We start from the raw sequence: 19,511 nt of genomic DNA on the forward strand, positions 1-19,511 counted from the left end.
TGACCTTTTCTAGCAACTGAGGGGTGGAGACTAGAAATGAGTGGTTTCTGGTGTTTCTCTAATAAAGCTGCTGTCTCGTATCCAGATTGATCATCAGTATCCTTATGCTCTTCAACTAACTTGAAAATTGTCAGTTAACAGAAATGGCTGGGTGGCACTAAAATAAATTATTCTTAATATAAAGAGTAAGAAAGGACTGGACGCGGTCCCAGCACTTTGGGAGGCCAAGGTGGGCGGATCACCTGAGGTCAGGAGTTTGAGACAAGCCTGGCCAACATGGTGAAAACTCATCTCTACTAACAATACAAAAAAAAATTAGCTGGGCATGGTGGTGGGCTCCTGTAATCCCAGCTACTTGGGAGGCTGAAGCAGAATCACTTAAACCCGGGAGGCGGAGGTTGCAGTGAGCCGAGATCGCGCCATTGCACTCCAGCCTAGGGGACAAGAGCGAAACTGCAACTCAAAAGAAATAAAATAAAATAAAAGAGTAAGAAAGGATCTTCTATTGTAATCACACTGTCATTACCCTTTGATACAATTTGGAACCTGATTACAAAGTTAAAAATCTCCATCTGTATGAAGAAAAGCTTCACTGGCCGGGCGCCTTGGCTCAACGCCTGTAATCCCAGCACTTTGGGAGGGAGGCGGGTGGATCACAAGAGTCAGGAGTTTGAGACCAGCCTGGCCAACATGGTGAAACCCCATATCTACTAAAAATAAAAGAAAAAAATTAGCCGGGTGTGGTGGCACACACCTGTAGTCCCAGCTACTCAGGAGGCTGAGGCAGGAGAATCGCTTGTACCCAGGAGGCGGAGGTTGCAGTGAACCGAGATCACACCACTGTACTGTACTCCAGCATGGGCGACAGGGCAAGACTCCGTCTCAAAAAAAAAAAAGCTTAGCTGTGAGCTTTGATATTGGAAGAAAAGTCTTGGCCTTGTCATCACAAGGAATCCCTCAGGCCTGGTGGCGTGAAGCAGAGAAGGGTGCAGTCTCTTTAGGGCAGAGAATGAAGAACCTTTCTATGACAGTGGGGAAATCCGTTCACCTTTGTGTTGGTAAACAAAAGGAATGTAAGCTATCCTTTGAGCTCGAATCATAGTGGTGTTTGCCAAAACCTACTTTTGTTTTTAGAAGATAATAGCACGTATTCCACTTGCTTCTCCACAGTGACCGAAGCTGGCTTTGGTGCTGACATCGGAATGGAGAAATTCTTCAACATCAAGTGCCGAGCTTCCGGCTTGGTGCCCAACGTGGTTGTGTTGGTGGCAACGGTGCGAGCTCTGAAGATGCATGGAGGCGGGCCAAGTGTAAGTGCCCACATCGCCTTCCTAATACCAAAGAAATTTCGTTATGTTAAAACAGAATTGAGCATTTGAAAAATTCCTGCCTGTTTAATGACTATAGTTTTCTAGAGTATTTTTTCTAAAACTTTTTTTTTTCCTGTAGACCTCCTTTGTGGACATCTAAAACATTTTTTTTTTCCAACGCCATCATAGGGCACTTTGAGTTTAGTAAGTTCAAGTAAACAGTAACACCCACAGTTCTTTCCTAAACAACATTTTGGAAAGGAGCATAATGCAACCACTTTTTAACCTTAAGCTTCACATCTGATACTCAGGCCAAGATTGTATAACCATATGGTAATGGGAGGCTAGAGGCTCTTGTCCCTGAACGAAGAACATGAGGATTAGAGTGAGTTCTTTGATGACTGAGATTTTTCATTGTTTGTACAGATAGTTTTTCGGTTCACTGATGCTGCAACTCATCAGATTTCATCTAAAACTATTTTCCTTCTCTTTCTGTTTATTATGATTTCTTCTCACAACTCTGTTATAATACAGGATTGTTTCTAAGAGAGCTTTGCTTGGAAAACACAAATTCAATTTTAACTTCTTTAAAGACTTTTGATATTTACCTATCCTAATATGTATAGCAATTACAGACATTATAAAGGAAATATCTTCCTTTCTGCAGAAAACCTGTGCATAGATTTTGGGGGTTTGTTTTTTTGTTTGTTTGTTGTTCATTTGTTTCATTTTTAGGAATTTCAAAGTGTAGAATAAGACATTTTATACTGATTAATCATTTTGAAATAAAATAAAATAAAATTTCTCTGTCATTATAATATTCACATATGAGATGAACTGCCAAGTCTGATTTCTTAATTGGCATATTGTACTGTGTATGTGACAAAAGTCATATATTCAGTGATTATTACATAGTAAAAACAAGAAGCGGGTTTGCCATCATGAAATGCTGTAAAGCAATTCTTTGTCCTGGGAGAAGTGGACATTATTTTTATACCATTTTACAGATAAGGAAGCTGAGGTTTGATAGGCTTAGGGAATGTGGACAATGTCGGCAGGCCAGCAGAGTGCCGAGCACTTCAGATCTAAATTTACTATGTCCACCATGCAGAGCTGGATGTTAATGAAGGGCAGAAATGTTCTAAATCCAAATCCACTCCTAGTACCCGACACTTAAGCACTTCATTTCATTTTTGCCTAAAGCTTCATCATCATTTCTTTTTTTTTTTCTTTTTGAGACAGAGTCTCGCTCTGTCGCCCAGGCTGGAGTATAGTGGCGTGATCTCAGCTCACTGCAAGCTCCGCCTCTCAGGTTTACGCGCGCCACCACGCCCGGCTAATGTTTTGTATTTTCAGTAGAGACAGGGTTTCACCGTGTTAGCCAGGATGGTCTCGATCTCCTGACCTCGTGATCCGCCCGCCTTGGCCTCCCAAAGTGCTGGGATTATAGGCGTGAGCCACTGTGCCCGGCTCATCATCATTTCAAATGCAAGAATGATATAATACAGATTAAAACTAGTAAATCATAAAGAATTCTGACTTTACTCAAAACACTCCTTGTTGCTACAGTCCTTCCTGGATTTTAGACATTGAGTCTGCATAACAACCTCTGTTTTCAAAAACTACAAATGCCCATGTAGGATGCATTTGGAATTCTCCCTCCCTGCCCTGCCACCCTGAAAATTATGGAAAGGGCTTAGAGGTTGTCTGATCTCATTCAGTCTTTATAAAGAGAAAATCTCTGAGGCACAGAGAGACGCAGTGGCTTGTGTGATATCTCACATCTATTTCAGGGACTGATCAGATCTACAGTCCGGGTCTCCCGACGCCAGTCCCATAGTTTTCCAGACTCTGGTCTCTGTGCTGTAAAAATTCTTTACATGCTTTACAATCCTATTTCATTCATCTTAACATATATGCTCTGTTTTTCAGTGGTTGCACTTTTGTGCCACATTAATCCTTTGTGTCTCTTCCACTCCTGCTTAATGTCATGGTTCTCAGCCAGGAATCGTGATAACAAGGAATAGGGTTAGTAGGCACAGCTATGGTTGGAGGATAAGAAAAGGCGGGAACCAGCTGGACGCGGTGGCTCACGCCTGTAATCCCAGCACTTTGGGAGGCTGAGGCAGGTGGATCACCTGAGGAGTTCCAGACCAGTGGTGGCGGGCGGCTATCATCCCCACTACTCGGGAGGCTGAGGCGAGAGAATCACTTGAACTCGGGAGGTGGAGGCTGCAGTGATCTCAGATCGCACCATTGCACTCCAGCCTGGGTGACAAGAACGAAACTCTGTCTCAACAACAACAACAACAACAAACAAACAAAAGGCAGGTGAAGCTAAGCATCCCTCTCCTGGGCTCTGGTTATTGTTTCATGAATGCCTTGCTCTGTGTCTCCCTGTGTAATTCTCAATTCCTTGAGTTTAGGGACTGTGTCTTATTAATTGGTATGTTCCAAGTGTCTGGCATAGTTTGTATGCAGGGAGTGTTTACAATAATGGCAAGATAAATGAACTTTCATCCTCTTAATCCTCTATTCCATAGTGCTCGTCTCGGTGTCTTTCCTTCTTATTGAATAGCTCTGTATTTTTGAGCCATGATTATTCATTTCTACTTCTGTTTTCTTTTTTTCTTTTTCTTTTTTGCTACAGATACTGTGCTGGGATCGACTTCCTTTTGATCATTACACAAATAACCATGGCTGCCTCTTATGTTTATTCAGCTTGTTTTTTTCCATAATTTGTACAGCGGAAAACCTTATGGCCCTTGAATTTGCCCATTTTAGCCTCGGTCATTTTAAACTCACATGCTGTCCCCCAAAGTGCTCGGCCATTCCCTGTGCAATCCAACAGCTAATATTCTGCTATGCTTTGGGATCCACAGATTCTTTCACAATTAGTTCTTTAAACTAACCATTGTATGAATCAGGGTTCTTCACACATAGAATCAATAGGATGTGTGTATATAGAGAGAAAGATATTTATTCTAAGGAATTGGGTCACATGATTACAGAAGCTGGCAAGTCCAAACTCTGCACTGTGGGCTGGCAAGCTGAAGACCCCGGAGAGCCAGTGGTGCTGGTGCGGTGTGAAGGCAGCAGTCTGCTGGAGAATTCTCCCACACTCAGGGGAGGCCGGTCTTTTTGTTATACTCAAAAAGGCCTTTGACTGATCAGCTGAGACCAAGCCACATTATATAGGGCAACCTGCTTACTCAAAGGCTGCTGATTTCCATGTTAATTTCATCATAGACACCATCACAGAAACACCCAAAATAATGTTTGAACAAATAATGGGTACCCTCTGGCCCAGCAAAGTTGACACATAAGATTAACCACGAGGCCAGGCACAGTGGATCACACCTGTAATGCCAGCACTGTGGGAGGCTGAGGCGGGAGGACTGTTTGAGCCCAAGAGTTTGAGACCAGCCTGGGGAACATAGCGAGACCTTGTCTCTACAAAATAATAAAAAATTATCTGGGTGTGGTGGTATACACCTATATTCCTAGCTACTGGGGAGGCCGAGGCAGGAGGATCACTTGAGCCCTGGAGTTTGAGACTGCAGTGAGCTGTGATCGTGCACTGCCCTCCAGCCTGGACAACAGAGCTTTGTGGCAGTTACCGTAAAATGATTTCAAATGGTGATGTACTCTGTATAAATCAGGTATTAAACATATCATTAGTTTTATGTTCTAATTTGAACCAATGTTTGAGAAGTTTCATACTGTTCCATTGGCTCAAATTAGAATCATCCAGGGAGATTTTAAACATTACCGATGCCAGCTTTCCCTCCCAGAACTTCTGCTTTCATTGGTCTGGGTGGAGCCCAGGGATCAGTGTTTTCGAAAAGCTTCCCACAAGAGTTTAGGTTCAGCTAGTGCTGCCAGCTACTGTTTTAAAAGCACAAAATGTAGGGGTACCTTTCTAAAAACTGAATGTGATTGTGTTGGTCTTTCTTTCAGATCAGTTGTATAAGCATTTTTGTAGGATTATTCTTCATGTTTTCTCTCCTTATTTCAGGTAACCGCTGGTGTTCCTCTTAAGAAAGAATATACAGAGGAGGTAAGAGGAGATGTTTAGACACTTATGTGAAGAATCTCTCAAATCCGGTGACTCGGCTTTCAGTGAATGAGCCATCCTTCAGTGATCCCTTAGAAAAGTGCTGTTCTGGCTGGCGCAGCAACTCACACCTGTAATTTCAGCATTTGGGGAGGCCAAGGCAGCCGGATCACATGAGGCCAGGAGTTCAATACCAGCCAGGCAAAACCCGTGGCCAACATGGCAAAACCTCATTTCTACTAAAAATACAAAAATTAGCCAGGCATGGTAGCTCACGCCTGTAGTCCCAGCATGAGAATTGCTTGAACCTGGGAGGCGGAGGTTGCAGTGAGCTGCGATCGCACCACTGTACTCCAGCCTGGACGACAGAGCAAGACTCTGTCTCAAAAAAAATAAAAGAAAAGTGCTGTTCTAAGAATCCAAGAGGAAATGGGTGGGGTGAAAGGATAAAATTCATTCAATTAACTCTTAAATATCAAGAAAAGATGGATATAGGCTTTTTCTACTATTGTCTACCCCCAGGACAGCCATCAGAGCAGGAACTCAAGGTCTCCAGGTCAGAAACAAATATGAAGTTTACACTTCTGTATTCTTTTGTCATGGAAGGTCTATATACAATTGGCTTTATGACTTACAGGAGTGGCTTACGCTTTCCTGTAAATAGACTTTGATTTACTGGCAGCAGTACCTCAGAGCTCCTACAGGTGGCGCCAGGGATCTGAGCCAGGAATACCTGGACAGAGCTCCTCACCCACCTGGGGCCTTGTGCCTGTCAGGCCCCAACCTGCAGAGCATAGGCACATTGCGTAGACCCTGCAGCCTGTCCGCAGCAGTATGAGCTGCCAGGCTTCAGACCCACACATATGCCATTGGACCCAGAATCATTTTAGAAATTTTTTTGCAGACGAACCTCCTTATTCTTGCAGCCATCTTTCTTGGAGGAAAAAAGGAAAAAAGATGTCACAAATCCTGCCAGAGAGGTGCTGCCAGTTTAGCTTGGCAGGTTTGGTGGGAGGCAATACACAGGGGTCTGGGTTTTGCTTTTTTCTTTTTTACAGAACATCCAGCTGGTGGCAGATGGCTGTTGTAACCTCCAAAAGCAAATTCAGATCGCTCAGCTCTTTGGGGTTCCCGTTGTGGTGGCTCTGAATGTCTTCAAGTAAGTCCGGCCTCCTCCTTTAAATGTGGGCATTATCACTAGGCCACCCTGTGAACGATATTTGTGTCTTGGGGTATTTGGTCTTTCTAAAATTTTTTAGAATTTAGTATTTGCTTCATCTAAAAGTATACAGAAATACCCAGTTCTTTCTGTTTGTTTATTTGGTTTGGTTTCATTTTAGCAAATGTGTTCTCACAATGTTATTAAGGAAGTGAAATTTATATATAGTGAGTTACTATCTCCTTGGCTTTTTTTTTTTTTTTTTTGTAATTCTACCCAGCATTTTTGTCTGAAACAAACTGTGAGTGATCAAAGGGATATGTTATGGAATTTTCTTGATAACGCCCTTAACAACTTGAAATATTTGAGTCACTTTGGAGAGGATTTTTTTTTCCATGCTTTTCTTTAAGTCTGATTTATTTAAACACGATGTGACCACTTTTGATGTTTAAAATGTATTCAGTGTTAGGGAGCGAAGTTCTGTATAAATGGTTAGTCTTTCTTTCAAAACATCGCTAAATGGATACAGATGCAAAACCACAAACATTTTCTTCACTAGGACCGACACCCGCGCTGAGGTTGACTTGGTGTGTGAGCTTGCAAAGCGGGCTGGTGCCTTTGATGCAGTCCCCTGCTATCACTGGTCGGTTGGCGGAAAGGGGTCAGTGGACTTGGCTCGGGCTGTGAGAGAGGCTGCAAGTAAAAGAAGCCGATTCCAGTTCCTGTATGATGTTCAGGTAAGATCTAGTAAAAACAATGGCTCACATTTCTTACACCTTAGCATGGATTGTCCCATTCAGTTGTCACCACAACCCTGCAGATAAGCAAACTAAAGATAGAAGAGTGTAGGCTGGGTGCGGTGGCTCACGCCTGTAATCCCAGCACTTTGGGAGGCTAGGGCGGGCAGATCACTTGAGGTCAGGAGTGCGAGATCGGCCTGGCCAACATAGAGAAACCCCATCTCTACTAAAAATACAAAAATTAGGTGGGCATGGTGGCATGTGCCTATAGTCCCAGCTACACTACTCAGGAGGCTGAGGTGGGAGAACTGCTTGAACCCAGGAGATGGAGGCTGCAGTGAGCCAAGATCGAGATCACACCACTGCACTCCAGCCTGGGCGACAGAGTGAGACCCTGTCTTAAACAAACAAACAAGAAGGTAGAAGAGTTTTAGCCACAAAGTCACATTTCTAAGTGCAGACCCTAGCTCCTTGTCCCAAAGCCTGTGCTTTTGAAGACTCCCAAATCGCAGGCCTAAGTGAAGAGGTACTTTAGTGAACAGGATTTGACAGCTGACACCTTCAGGAGTTGCACAGGAACAAGAGCAATTTCGCAAGGCTTGGGAAACCATGGGAGGTATTTTCCTTGTTCATTTCTCTTTTTTTTTGAGACAGAGTCTTACTCTGTTGCTCAGGCTGGAGTACAGTGGCGCAATCTCGGCTCACTGCAACCTTGCTTCCCAGGTTCAAGCAATTCTCTGCCTCAACCTCCTGAGTAGCTGGGATTACAGGCACCTGCCACCACGCCCGGCTAATTTTTTGTATTTTTAGTAGAGTTGGGGTTTCACCATCTAGGACAGGCTGGTCTCGAACTCCTGACCTCATGGTTCACCTGCCTCGGCCTCCCAAAGTGCTGGGATTACAGGCATGAGCCACCACACCTGGCCTCTGCTTGTTCATTTCTGTTATGGTTCTTTTCTTTTGTGGTTTTATTGAACTATAATCTAGTGTATGTGTATGTATATATACATATATTTTTTCATTGTGGTAAAATATATATAACAAAATTTACTATCTTAGCCTTTTTTTTTTTTTTTTTTTTTTTTTTTTTTGGAGACAGAACTTTGTTCTGTTGCCCAGGCTGGAGTACAGTGGCGTGATCTCAGCTCACTGCAACCTCCGCCTCCCAGGTTCAAGCAATTCTTCTGCCTCAGCCTCCCGAGTAGCTGGGAATACAGGCACACGCTGCCATGCCCGGCTAATTTCTTTTTCATTTTAGTAGAGTTGGGGTTTCACCATGTTGCCCAGGCTGGTCTTGAACTCCTGAGCTCCGGCAGTCCGCCTGCCTCGGCCTCCCAGAGTGCTGGGATTACAGGCGTGAGCCACCGCGCCCAGCCCATCTTAACCATTTTTAAGTGCACATCAGTAGTGTTAAGTACATTCACATTGTTGTGCAGCCAATCTCCAGAACGCTTTTCATCTTGCAAAACTGAAACTGTACCCACTGAACAACTCCCCATGCCCCTCCCCACAGCCCCTGCCAGCCACCATTCTCCTTCGTTTCTATGAATGTAACAACTCTAGGGTCCTCATGTAAGTAGCATCATACTGTGGCTGGCTTATTTCACTTAGCATAATGTGCATGCATGCTGTAGCATGCCAGAATGTCTTTTTTTTTTTTTTTTTTTTTGAGATAGAGTTTCGCTTTTGTTGCCCAGGCTGGAGTGCAATGGCACCATCTCAGCTCACCGCAACCTTCTGCTCTCAGGTTCAAGCGATTCTCCTGCCTCAGCCTCCCGAGTAGTTGGAATTACAGGCATGCACCACCACACCTGGCTAATTTTTGTATTTTTAGCAGAGACAGGGCTTCACCTTGTTGGTCAGGCTGGTCTCGAACTTCTGACCTCGTGATCCACCCGCCTCAGCCTCCCAAAGTGCTGGGATTACAGGTGTGAGCCACCACTCCCGGCCAGGATTTCCTTTCTTTTTCGGGCTGAATACACTCCCATTCTTTGGATATCCCACATTTTGTTTCTTCATCCATCTGTGGATGGACACTTGAGCTCCCCATCTCCGCTATTATAAGTAATGCTGTATGGGCATGCGTGTTTATGGCATATGTACAAATATCCCTTCAATACCGTGTTTTCAATTCAATTGGAAATGAATTCCCAGAAGTGGGATTGCTGGGTCCTCTAGGATATTTTTAAGCTCATGTTGATGGTTCAGTCAGACCTGAGCTTCCCAGGGCTCACTCTCCTCCTCAGATTGTCTGTCTTTGCAGCCCTCTGACATCTCCATTCTGAATTTTGCGGCTCTGGTTCCGGCTGATGGATTTGTCTTCAGGGGTGGTGTGTGATTGCGGGGCGCCCAGGCGTCAAACTGGTTGCTGCTTCTCCTGTTCCTTCATCCCTCACATATTCTCTTGGTGTGTCACTCTTCTTTCCTGTTCAGTGACATAAATCAATAGCATAAGTTGAAGAAGAAATCAGTGAAGCAAGAGCTTAGCAGCGTTGTTGATAAGCCTGGAATCACCGTGGTGAGAGCGTGGGGCTGATGTATCAATATTTAATATTACCGCAGCTCCTGCTTTTAAGGAGTTGTTTGTGTGCCAGGTATATGGGCGCTTTGCACATGTTCACCTCTGTGGTCCTAACATCCCTCTTAGGTGAGAACTGGTGATATCTTCCCATTTTACGGACAAGAAAACTAAAGCACAAAGAAACTAAGTCAACTGCTCAGTGTCCCATAGCTAGGAAGAGGCAGAGCTGGGAGAAAGAACGTCCAGATGGTTGAGGTCATCATCCTGCTCTGTTTTTCAGAGCTAAGTACTGTGCTCAAAAGTGTGTGTGTATTGGCGGTCTGGGGGGAGACATAGTTAAAGGGGACAGTGACTGAGTGACCCCCCTGAAGAGGAAGGGTGACAGTGATGGGCACAGGCATAGACTCCATGCCACACAGGGGACATCGTCACCAGCACGCAGTCAGTGTTTATGGAAGGAAGGACACAGGGAATGAATTGGAGGCTAGCTCAGAAAAGGTTTGTCATTTTTATGAGGCCATTTTGTGAATGTGGAACTAGAATATTCTGGACTACAGAGGTGGTAGAGATCAATTGAAAGAGAAGATTTTGGATGAGTGAAAAGAAAAATGTTCCAGTTGGAAGTTTGAGTTCTCAGACCTAGAGGTGTTCAGCGCAAAATAGATGTAGCCCTGCTGTGGGCAAGTCAGGCATTGAAGCCAACTCAGATGGCGGGTGGCCAAGGGGACCCTGGGTTCCTGTTCCTTGGTCCTGGGTAAGGCTCGCCAGGGTGCCTACAACCCTTGACACATGCCAGGGCCTTTCTACATAAACCCCTGTGGGGAGAGTCACCCCTAGATCCTGCTGTGAGTGTGCCTCAGACCATCTTGCCATCTGATCATGAACCACCCAACTCTACGTAGCAAAAGCAGTTATTTTCATGAATGATTTCATGAAGTGTGGCTCTTTTCAAGGAAAACAGCCCAGGTGAAAAAGAGGTCAGTAATCAGAAGAAATGCTTCTGAGTTATGCTGTCTCAGACATGCACTAACCCTAAGATGAACCCTTTTCCTTTCCACTGATATTTCAATTATTTTTTTTTTCTGAATTCCCATTCTTCATGGAGATAATGCTGCTAAAATGTCAGCTCTCCTCTGAAAGGAGGAAAGTGTTTAATAATAATGTGGTCTAAAGTCCTCTATTTGATAGGTGACCTCAAGGCCAGGATCCCTGCCTCCTTTGCCAACACACTTCTCGCTTTTCTTGTAACAGAAATTCGATTTGAGCTGCATAATTATTTGTTAGATAATCAGCCTCCCAGCCTACTGCAGCGTGACCGTTCATCAAAAGAGCTGCTGCTGCTGCTGGCTCTCTTTGTACTGTCTGCCTGTTAGCTATGTTCCTCACACTGGCAAGATTTAGATCATCTAAGACCATTTACAGTCTTGTCTTGTCAGCATGTAAAAATCTGAATTCATTGGTGCAGTCAGTAATGGAGCTCAAGCCTTCTTTCCCCCTGATTTCTTGCATTGGTTGGTCCTGGTAAAACTTCAGTAACTAAGTAATGGTTTTCTGGAAGCCCTTTCTTACCTCCCCCACAACCCCACACCCTCACAACCAACCCTTGGGTGCTGGGCAGTGAGAAGGGTGTGGCATTGCTCTACAGGAGAAAGAAGCTGTAAATGCTTTGCATATGGCACTCTCCCACCTTTGCTTCTCAAAGCAAACTGGGTTTCTGTGTGCCCCTTGGTGTCTCCCCAGACTTTATATCCCCAAGAATGTATTTAGTACAAGACTGATGGCATCTGGTGTGCTGTTCTTTCTCCACCCCAGTAGTGTGGCAGGAAAACACCGGAGATGATTTAGAGTAATGGAAAATAGTGCTAGAGCCCAGGGCATGACTGCATTTGAGTGTGAAGTAGAAATTGTCTCAGAACCCCACTGGAGAGTGGTTCAGCTGGAGAGAGTGGGCCACCTGGCTCTCAGAGGCGCTGTGCGGCCACACAGCAGTGTGCTGGACTTCCTGATGGTGAGCTTACAGGTAAAGGGAGAAACAGGCTGCACTTCTGACTTGGGAGTCTCTGCTGAACTCTATAGAAAACTGACTTCAGCAGCAGCTGCTGTCTAGAGAACAATTTGGCATCTCTTTGCCAGAGTAACTTCTCACTCAAGAGTAGGCAACTTTTAATTATGGTACCGGGTGGAGGCAGCAATGAATAATTTAGAATAAAGATTGAAAAATATGGACTAAGGTGTAGTAGACTAATTGCTCAGAAGAAGTTTTATTGTGTGAAAATGAATGTGTTTAAACTTGAATTACAGTGGCTCATTTCCTCTCTACCCTTGAGGGTGATTGCAATCCCTTTTAAGAAGCTGTTAAAAGTCCCCCTCAAAATCATCTTCTCTTTGAATTTTCCTCTTCTAATGTGACTTTTGACAATTATCTCTTTATCGTTCACTAATAGAATATCTCCATGTCTGCAGGGACGCAGGGAAATATGATGACTGAAAGAAACACTAATCTACATGCACACTTTATTAGCTAAGAAATCCCTCCTCCATACATTCTTCCAGGCTTGCCTCTGCACATCCCATCTGCTGTGTGGGCTCAACTCTGCATTATAGATGGGAAGGTGATGGACTTGTCCATAAGAAATGGATACTTGATAGGAGAAGGAACGTATTACATAGAGCTAACAGGCTAAAGCTTTGGGATCATGTAAATTCAGTTTAAACCTTGAGGAGACCTCCTACTATGGACGCATTTTGGGGAAACTGACTAATCTCTCTAGCCTCGGCATCCTCATTTGTACAATGGTGTCTGACAGTGACACCAACTTCACCAAGTTGCTGTGAGACCCAAATGAAATGCCCCAGAGTAGAATGCTGGAACATAGAAAGCAGGCAGTGAAGGCCGGGCGGGTGGATCACCTGAGGCCAGGAGTTCGAGACCAGCCTGGGACACATGGTGAAACCCCATCTCTACTGAAAATATAAAAACTAGACAGGTGTGGTGTTAACATGCCTGTAGTCCCAGCTACTCGGGAGGCTGAGGCAGGAGAATCACTCGAACCTGGGAGGTGGAGGTTGCAATGAGCTGAGATCACACCACTGCACTCCAGCTTGGGCAACAGAGTTAGACTCTGTCTCAAAAAGAAAAAAAAAAGGCCAGGCATGGTGGCTCACGCCTGTAATCCCAGCACTTTGGGAGGCTGAGGCAGGTGGATCACCAGATCAGGAGATCGAGACCATCCTGATTAACACGGTGAAACCCTGTCTCTACTAAAGATACAAAAAATTAGCCGGGCATGGTGGCGGCACCTGTAGTCCCAGCTACTTGGGAGGCTGAGGCAGGGAGAACGGCATGAACCCGGGAGGCGGAGCTTGCAGTGAGCTGAGGTCACGCCACTGCACTCCAGCCTGGGTGGCAGAGCGAGACTCCGTCCCAAAAAAAAAGAAAAAGGAGGAAAGCAGTCAGTCAATGCTAGCTCTTCCTCCTGTCATGTTCGCTTTCGAAAGAGAGTGGGCCTCCTGAATTCACCTTCAACAATTCTCCTGTAACTCAAGGTAATTTTGTCAAACTCCAAGATTGGTTTATTTTGCACTGAGTTAAAACCAGGAATTAGAAGCCAAGCCTCCTAAAGCACTACTAAACTAAACCAAGACATTGACATTTTTCCTTCTCCATGAGAATTGGGAGCCCTTAGTGATACCATAAAACGTCAGTCATTTTTGCATAGAAGGAGGTATGACCCCGAGAAGTCAGCTTGACCTTCAGTCTGAATATTGTTTGTTAAATGAGGAGTTAAGGTTGAAAATCATCCCTGTATCCTTCCTCTAGCCTTGCAAACATTTTGAGGTATAGCCTTGACAGCAAGACAGGATAGTGTTTGTTTTTATTAAAAGGTCTTTCCTGTTCCTTGCGTGAAGCCATTCTCTTGATCCCAGTGGGGGCTGCATGAAGGAAGACCAAAACACACCACGAAGACAGCCTGGAGCCGCAGCCAGCTCTGCTGACTTCTGAACTTCACACTCTCCCTGCCCAGATGGCCAGGGGTGTTTCCTCCTCTGCTGGTCTTTTTTAAGGCAGGATGTTTGTTGTTACTGTTTTTCTGGTTGGTTCTTAAGAAATTATTTTCTACGTTTTGAAAATGCCAGCTGGAACCTACACCAGTTGTTGGTGGGGCGTGAGAGCTATCCTTTACATGGACTTGGAGCATTTGCAACCCGAGCCTCCACATTGAAATAAACATTTAAAAAATGCATATCTGTGGATATACAGTGGGGGATCTTCCATTGTGGTAAAATATGTATAACATACAATTTCCCCTTTAATCATTTTTACATGTATAGTCTGTGGCATTAAGTACATTCACATTGTACATATAGGGTTTAATTAATAGGATCTTAAAACTTAAAAGGTATTGATGCACATCTCTGTTGCCTTTTACATTTCACAGTAATTAGAAGGAAGAAACACACTCTAGATTGAAAGGCTGTCCCTTCTTTTGGTTGTTCTTGTCCCTGGAAAAACTGTCTCCCCCTCAGGGCCTTTGACCTCCTCTGGCTCTCCCTCCCATCTCAGCCTGAGCCCATAGCCCTTACTTCAGCGCTCTCTTATCCTCTTGGTGTGCATTAGAATGTTTGGAGTGTTCTGTGGAAAGCTGGTCCTTACATTTTCCAGTCAGTTATGTATCTCACTTATAAACCTGTTTCTCCCCCCATGCTCTTTAATATTCTGCTTTCTTAATTACGATTGAATTGCCTTTAAACAGCCTTTGATCGTCCAATGTGAACAGCTTCAACAAGCCTCCCATAAACCTCTTATCCCCTGGCCTCCTTTCCATGATCCAACCCCAAATTTCCAGATACCTCCTGCTTCCTTTATGTTTGGTTTTTTTTTTTTTTTTTTTTTGGCAGAGTCTGGCTCTGTCACCCAGGGTGGAGTGCACTGGCGAAATCTCGGCTCCCTGCAACCTCCACCTCCCGGTTTCAAGGGATTCTCCTGCCTCAGCCTCCTTAGTAGCTGGGATTACAGGCGTGGGGCACCACGCCCAGCAAATTTTTGTATTTTTAGTAGAGGCAGGGTTTCACCATGTTGGCTGGGCTGGTCTCGAACCCCTGACCTCAAGTGATCTGCCTACCTCAGCCTCCCAAAATGCTGGGATTGCAGGCATGAGCCACTGCACCAAGCCCTAGATACCTCCTGCTTGACCAGACCTTCTGTAAACACTTAGATCCCTCTCAAGTCTAGATGCTTCTCCAACACTGGCTTCTAGGTTCTCTATGAAACCTCTGCTGGCCTGCAGTATATAACCCACCTCCCAACCTGCCAGGCACGTCGTCCAGCTGTGTGAGACAGTTTCGAGGGATCTGCACCTGTCGTGAGCACGGGCTCCACCTTCTCAAAGCATCCCACTCATCCCTGTGTGATTCTGGCAAAGCCTGCCCCAGCTTTCTTTCCTCGATGGTTGAAATAGCACACAATGAGAAAAAAACAGTGGCCTGTGTTTAATACACTTGCACATGTCACAAGAATCCCTGTAGGGTCATTGAAAGCTGTCTTCTAGCATGCAAAATGATTGTCACTATGATGGAAGTTTCTAGAAATGCATTATTTCATCTGAAATTATGAGAGAAGGTAAAATGATGAACTATCAAAGTCACACTACATGTTGGCGGGCTGCCTTCTACTACTCACTCCATCCCTCCCCAGGCTTTCTGACTTAAATTTAGATCAGATGAGACCATTGCAATGGAGAGAGTGTCCACATTCTCATCTAAAAGCAAGCTCATGAGGAACATTAAATATGATCACAGGAACAAACATTAAGGTACCACACTAATGGACCACTTAAGAGAGAGAGATAAAACTACGACCTTAGGGTTTAGGGGAAAAAAAAAAACACTCAAACAGCACAGGCTTCCAGTCTCCCTAGTCTCTCGGAGGTTGGGAGGGCGGTGTTTTGAGTAAAGTACAAGGGCTCCTTGAACGTGAACACGGAACCAGTGTTGCACCTGTGTTCATTCATTTTACTCTTACAACACATTGATGTTCCTAAGTCAGATTTATAGAAGAGGAATGAGCAGCTGCATCATGAGAACACTGCATGGCCAGGCACGGTGGCTCATGCCTGTAATCCTAGCATTTAGGGAGGCCAAGGTAGGAGGATCGCTTGAATCTAGGAGTTCAAGACTAACCTGGGTGACATGGCAGATCCTGTCTCTACTAAAAATATTTTAAAAATTAGCCAGGCATAGTGGCACATGTCCCATAGTCTCAGCTACTTAGGAGGCTGAGGTGGGAGGATCGCTTGAGCCTGGGAGGCAGAGGTTGCAGTGAGCCAAGATCACCCCCACTGCATTCCAACCCGAGCAACGGAGCCAGGCTCAAAAAAAAAAAAAAAAAAAAAAACCGGCCAGGCACGATGGCTCCCTCCTGTAATCCCAATCCTTTGGGAGGCTGAGGCGGGCAGATCACTTGAAGTCAGGAGTTGGAGACCAGCCTGGCCAACATGGTGAAACCCCATCTGTAATAAAAATACAAAAATGGCTGGGCATCGTGGCACATGCCTGTAATTCCAGCTACTCTGGAGACTAAGGCCCAAGAATCACTTGAACCTGGCAGGTGGAGGTTGCAGTGGGCCGAGAACATGCCACTGCACACTATCGTGCCCGGCCTGGTTTTTTTTTTTTTTTGAGCCTGGGCAACAGAACAAGACTCTGTCTCAAAGAAAACAAAACAAAACACTGTACATGCATGTTCCTAGGTCCAGCAGAGTGCTCGAACCAGTCAGCCCTTTCCCCTCTTTTGGGTGAGATGCGATCTTTAAAATCACTTATTCCCATATATTCCGTTTTTTGGCATTGCTGCACTGTTCTATTTGAGAGTAATAAAAGATTACCCATGTGGATTTCTTACTATTTCATGTGGAGAAATGCAGCTTTTCTAGTGGCGAGCCTTTCTTCCATTTCCCAGAGTCCGGTTACCCTCACCGCACCCCAGGTTTGCCGTAGGAGGATGAGATTCTCTACATGTAGGCGTCTTCAGAGTGAACCTGTTGCTCAGGGCCAGCAAGGCCACAGGGCTCCATGCCCACTGAGCAGGCTCGTGGAAGTCGGCACGTAGCTCAGATGTGCTGGTTTCCAGCCAAGGACATGCTTTGTGTCAGTGATACAGGGGCCTGTTGTTCTCAGTAGCAAGGGCAGAGCTGCTCCCAGGACTCCAGGTGGTGTTGGTAATGCAAGCCCTTGCACCTAGTGTGGTGTGGTCAGTATAAATTAATATCGACAGCTTCATGTTGTACTTTAATTTGAAGTACAGGAAAGGCTGCTTGCCAAACTGTATTTGTAGATCATTTAAAATTTATGCTTCATTTAAGATACAAAATACGAATGGAAATAATTACTGTGTATCCGGAAATGTCTATTCAACGTACGAGTTTATTAATTGATCCTTCTCTTCACATGTTTTACGGGCCTTGGAATACACTTTGCTGATATCACAGCATAGGAAGATTTAACCCATGTGAATTCAACTCTGTGGCCTTGGTGAAAGAAAAGAACCATGTATTTTTCATTCACTGTGGCCCCCGATGCATGCCAACGACTTCATTTGGTGCAGGGCTGAAGAAATGGCAGTGTGTTCCAATACTTCAACAACAGTGGGGCCTCATTAAGAGACGCTAGGGTATTGAGAATGGAGTATTTATAGTGTTTTCATGGGTCTTCTAAAAGATTTTTCAGGGTTGCTGACTTCAGAATTTGGCCTCTAAGTAAGATGAGACATCCCTACTACGGTATAAATCCTTCATGGATCTTTATTTCTAACAGTTCATTTTTAAACTTTTGTTCCATTTCATTTTATTTTGTCCATTTTTTGTCACCAAAAATTTATTTTAAAATGTAACAACTTTTCTAGAATGTACAGAACAGTTTTATTCCACTAAAAAGCAGGACTTCAATAATTTAATTGAAGAATTCTAGTGAGCATTTCCAGAGCCTTTCCAAGAAGGCTATACTGTCTGACTGAGTGACTTAGCCTCTAGGACCCCGGTCCACCACACCTACAAAATGAATTTAATCAAGCATGAAGGTCACCAAATCCTCTACTATTTCTTCGTGGAGTCACTCAGCTAGTGTTTATGTTGTGCCTGCTCTGTGCGAGAGACTGTGCCACCAATATAACCATTGGTCGCAGTTATTTTCTAGAGCCGTACTGCCCAATATCCCACGTGGCTAAGATTGACAGTTCAGTTTCTGGATTGCTCCAGTCCCACTTCCAATGCTTTTAATAGCCACATGAAGCCAGTGAACACACGATACATCTTCCATCGTGATGGAAAGTGGCAGTGGACAGCTCTGTTCTAGAGTATTTCCGTTTCCAAAATACGTGTTTAAGTAACGTTTGGAAAGGAATTAGTGTAGAGTATGAGGAGGGTTACATTTTTGGTGAATATGAAGATTTAACATAATGTTAGTTCAAAAATGACCAAAGATACAAGTGTAGACACCAGGCTTTTGAAGTAGCTAATATGTTAAGCAGCTGTGCATAATATAGACAGAATATTCACTGTGTCCCCCACTCAGCCCTGTGTTTGACACCATTTCACCTTGGCTTCTGCCTTTCTTTCCTTTCTTTGCCTATTGACATTTTTCCTGTCCGTTCTATCTTTTTTTGTTTTTTCTTTGAGACAGAGTCTTGCTCTGTCACCAGGCTGGAGTGCAGTGGCACGATCTTGGCTCACTACAACCTCCACCTCCCGTGTGCAAGCGATTCTCCTGCCTCACCCTCCCAAGTAGCTGGGACTACAGGCACGCGCCACCACTCCCAGCTAATTTTTGTGTTTTTTTCAGTAGAGATGGGGTTTCACCATGTTGGCCAGGATGGTCTCGATCTCTTGACCTCATGCTCCACCCACCTCGGACTTCCAAAGCGCTGGGATTACAGGTGTGAGTCACTGCACCCGGCCTCCTGTCCTTTCTTTAATGCACTATTCCAGCTCTTTTTTAATGTCTTGTCACCTTTTGCTGATTTTCATGCCTCCCTTTGCAACCTGTGACCTCTTGACTTTAATAGTATGTTTATACAGTCTTGACTGCACATTCTCTTCTGTCATAGTTGTTTACTGTGTCTCATTGTCCCTAGTCCATCAGAAGTTCTTTGTACACAAAGTCCCTGAAGCTCTAGAACAACGCCCTGACATCTTGAAAGGACTTGCCGTAGGTGGTTATTTGGTCACTTAGCAGATGCTTGTGGGATCCTCCTTCATGCAGCCCACTCTCCAAGGCACAATGTGGCAAGTAAATGTATTAGTCAATATTTACAGAACCAAGAGAAAGCCAGCAATGATTAACGCATGAACAGTCATAAATTGTTTGGCCATTCTATTTGTTTATAAAAGCTATCGTTTACCACAGAGAAGTACAAGTGAATATCAAGTTCAGATCAAGACCTTTGGGCTGAGCTTGGTTTTGTTTTGTTTTTTTTCTTTAAAGATTACACTTCTCCCCCAAATCAAGCAGATTAACGATAGGAAGTTCCTTGCCTGCTAACACAATATAAATAGATTGCATGCAAGGGGAAGGACCTTATCAGGGCAGATTTTAGTATTTACACTAAACCCAAAAGATATGTTAACTGAGATATTTTTATTTCCTTATTTGTACTTGTGAGTGAAAAATAAAAATTGTAGCAGGAGTCCCAAGAGCACTTTGGCCATGGGCTTTGGAGCTGTGAGTTGAA

At 44.4% G+C, this 19,511-nt stretch overlaps 1 protein-coding gene across 4 annotated transcripts in view; it reads left to right on the plus strand.

The window, feature by feature from the left end:
• MTHFD1L (methylenetetrahydrofolate dehydrogenase (NADP+ dependent) 1 like) overlaps window positions 1-19,511 on the plus strand; it is a 233,309-nt gene that overhangs the window by 141,188 nt on the left and 72,610 nt on the right. For all 4 annotated transcript variants that reach the window (XM_023206150.1, XM_023206152.1, XM_023206153.1 and 1 more), the window contains exons 21-24: window positions 1,171-1,310; window positions 5,329-5,370; window positions 6,426-6,526; window positions 7,086-7,263. In XM_023206150.1, coding sequence (XP_023061918.1) covers window positions 1,171-1,310; window positions 5,329-5,370; window positions 6,426-6,526; window positions 7,086-7,263 — 461 coding nt within the window. The remainder of the gene's footprint in view (window positions 1-1,170; window positions 1,311-5,328; window positions 5,371-6,425; window positions 6,527-7,085; window positions 7,264-19,511) is intronic.

Source organism: Piliocolobus tephrosceles, chromosome 5 (assembly GCF_002776525.5).
Source record: "Piliocolobus tephrosceles isolate RC106 chromosome 5, ASM277652v3, whole genome shotgun sequence".
Taxonomy (NCBI): domain Eukaryota; kingdom Metazoa; phylum Chordata; class Mammalia; order Primates; family Cercopithecidae; genus Piliocolobus; species Piliocolobus tephrosceles.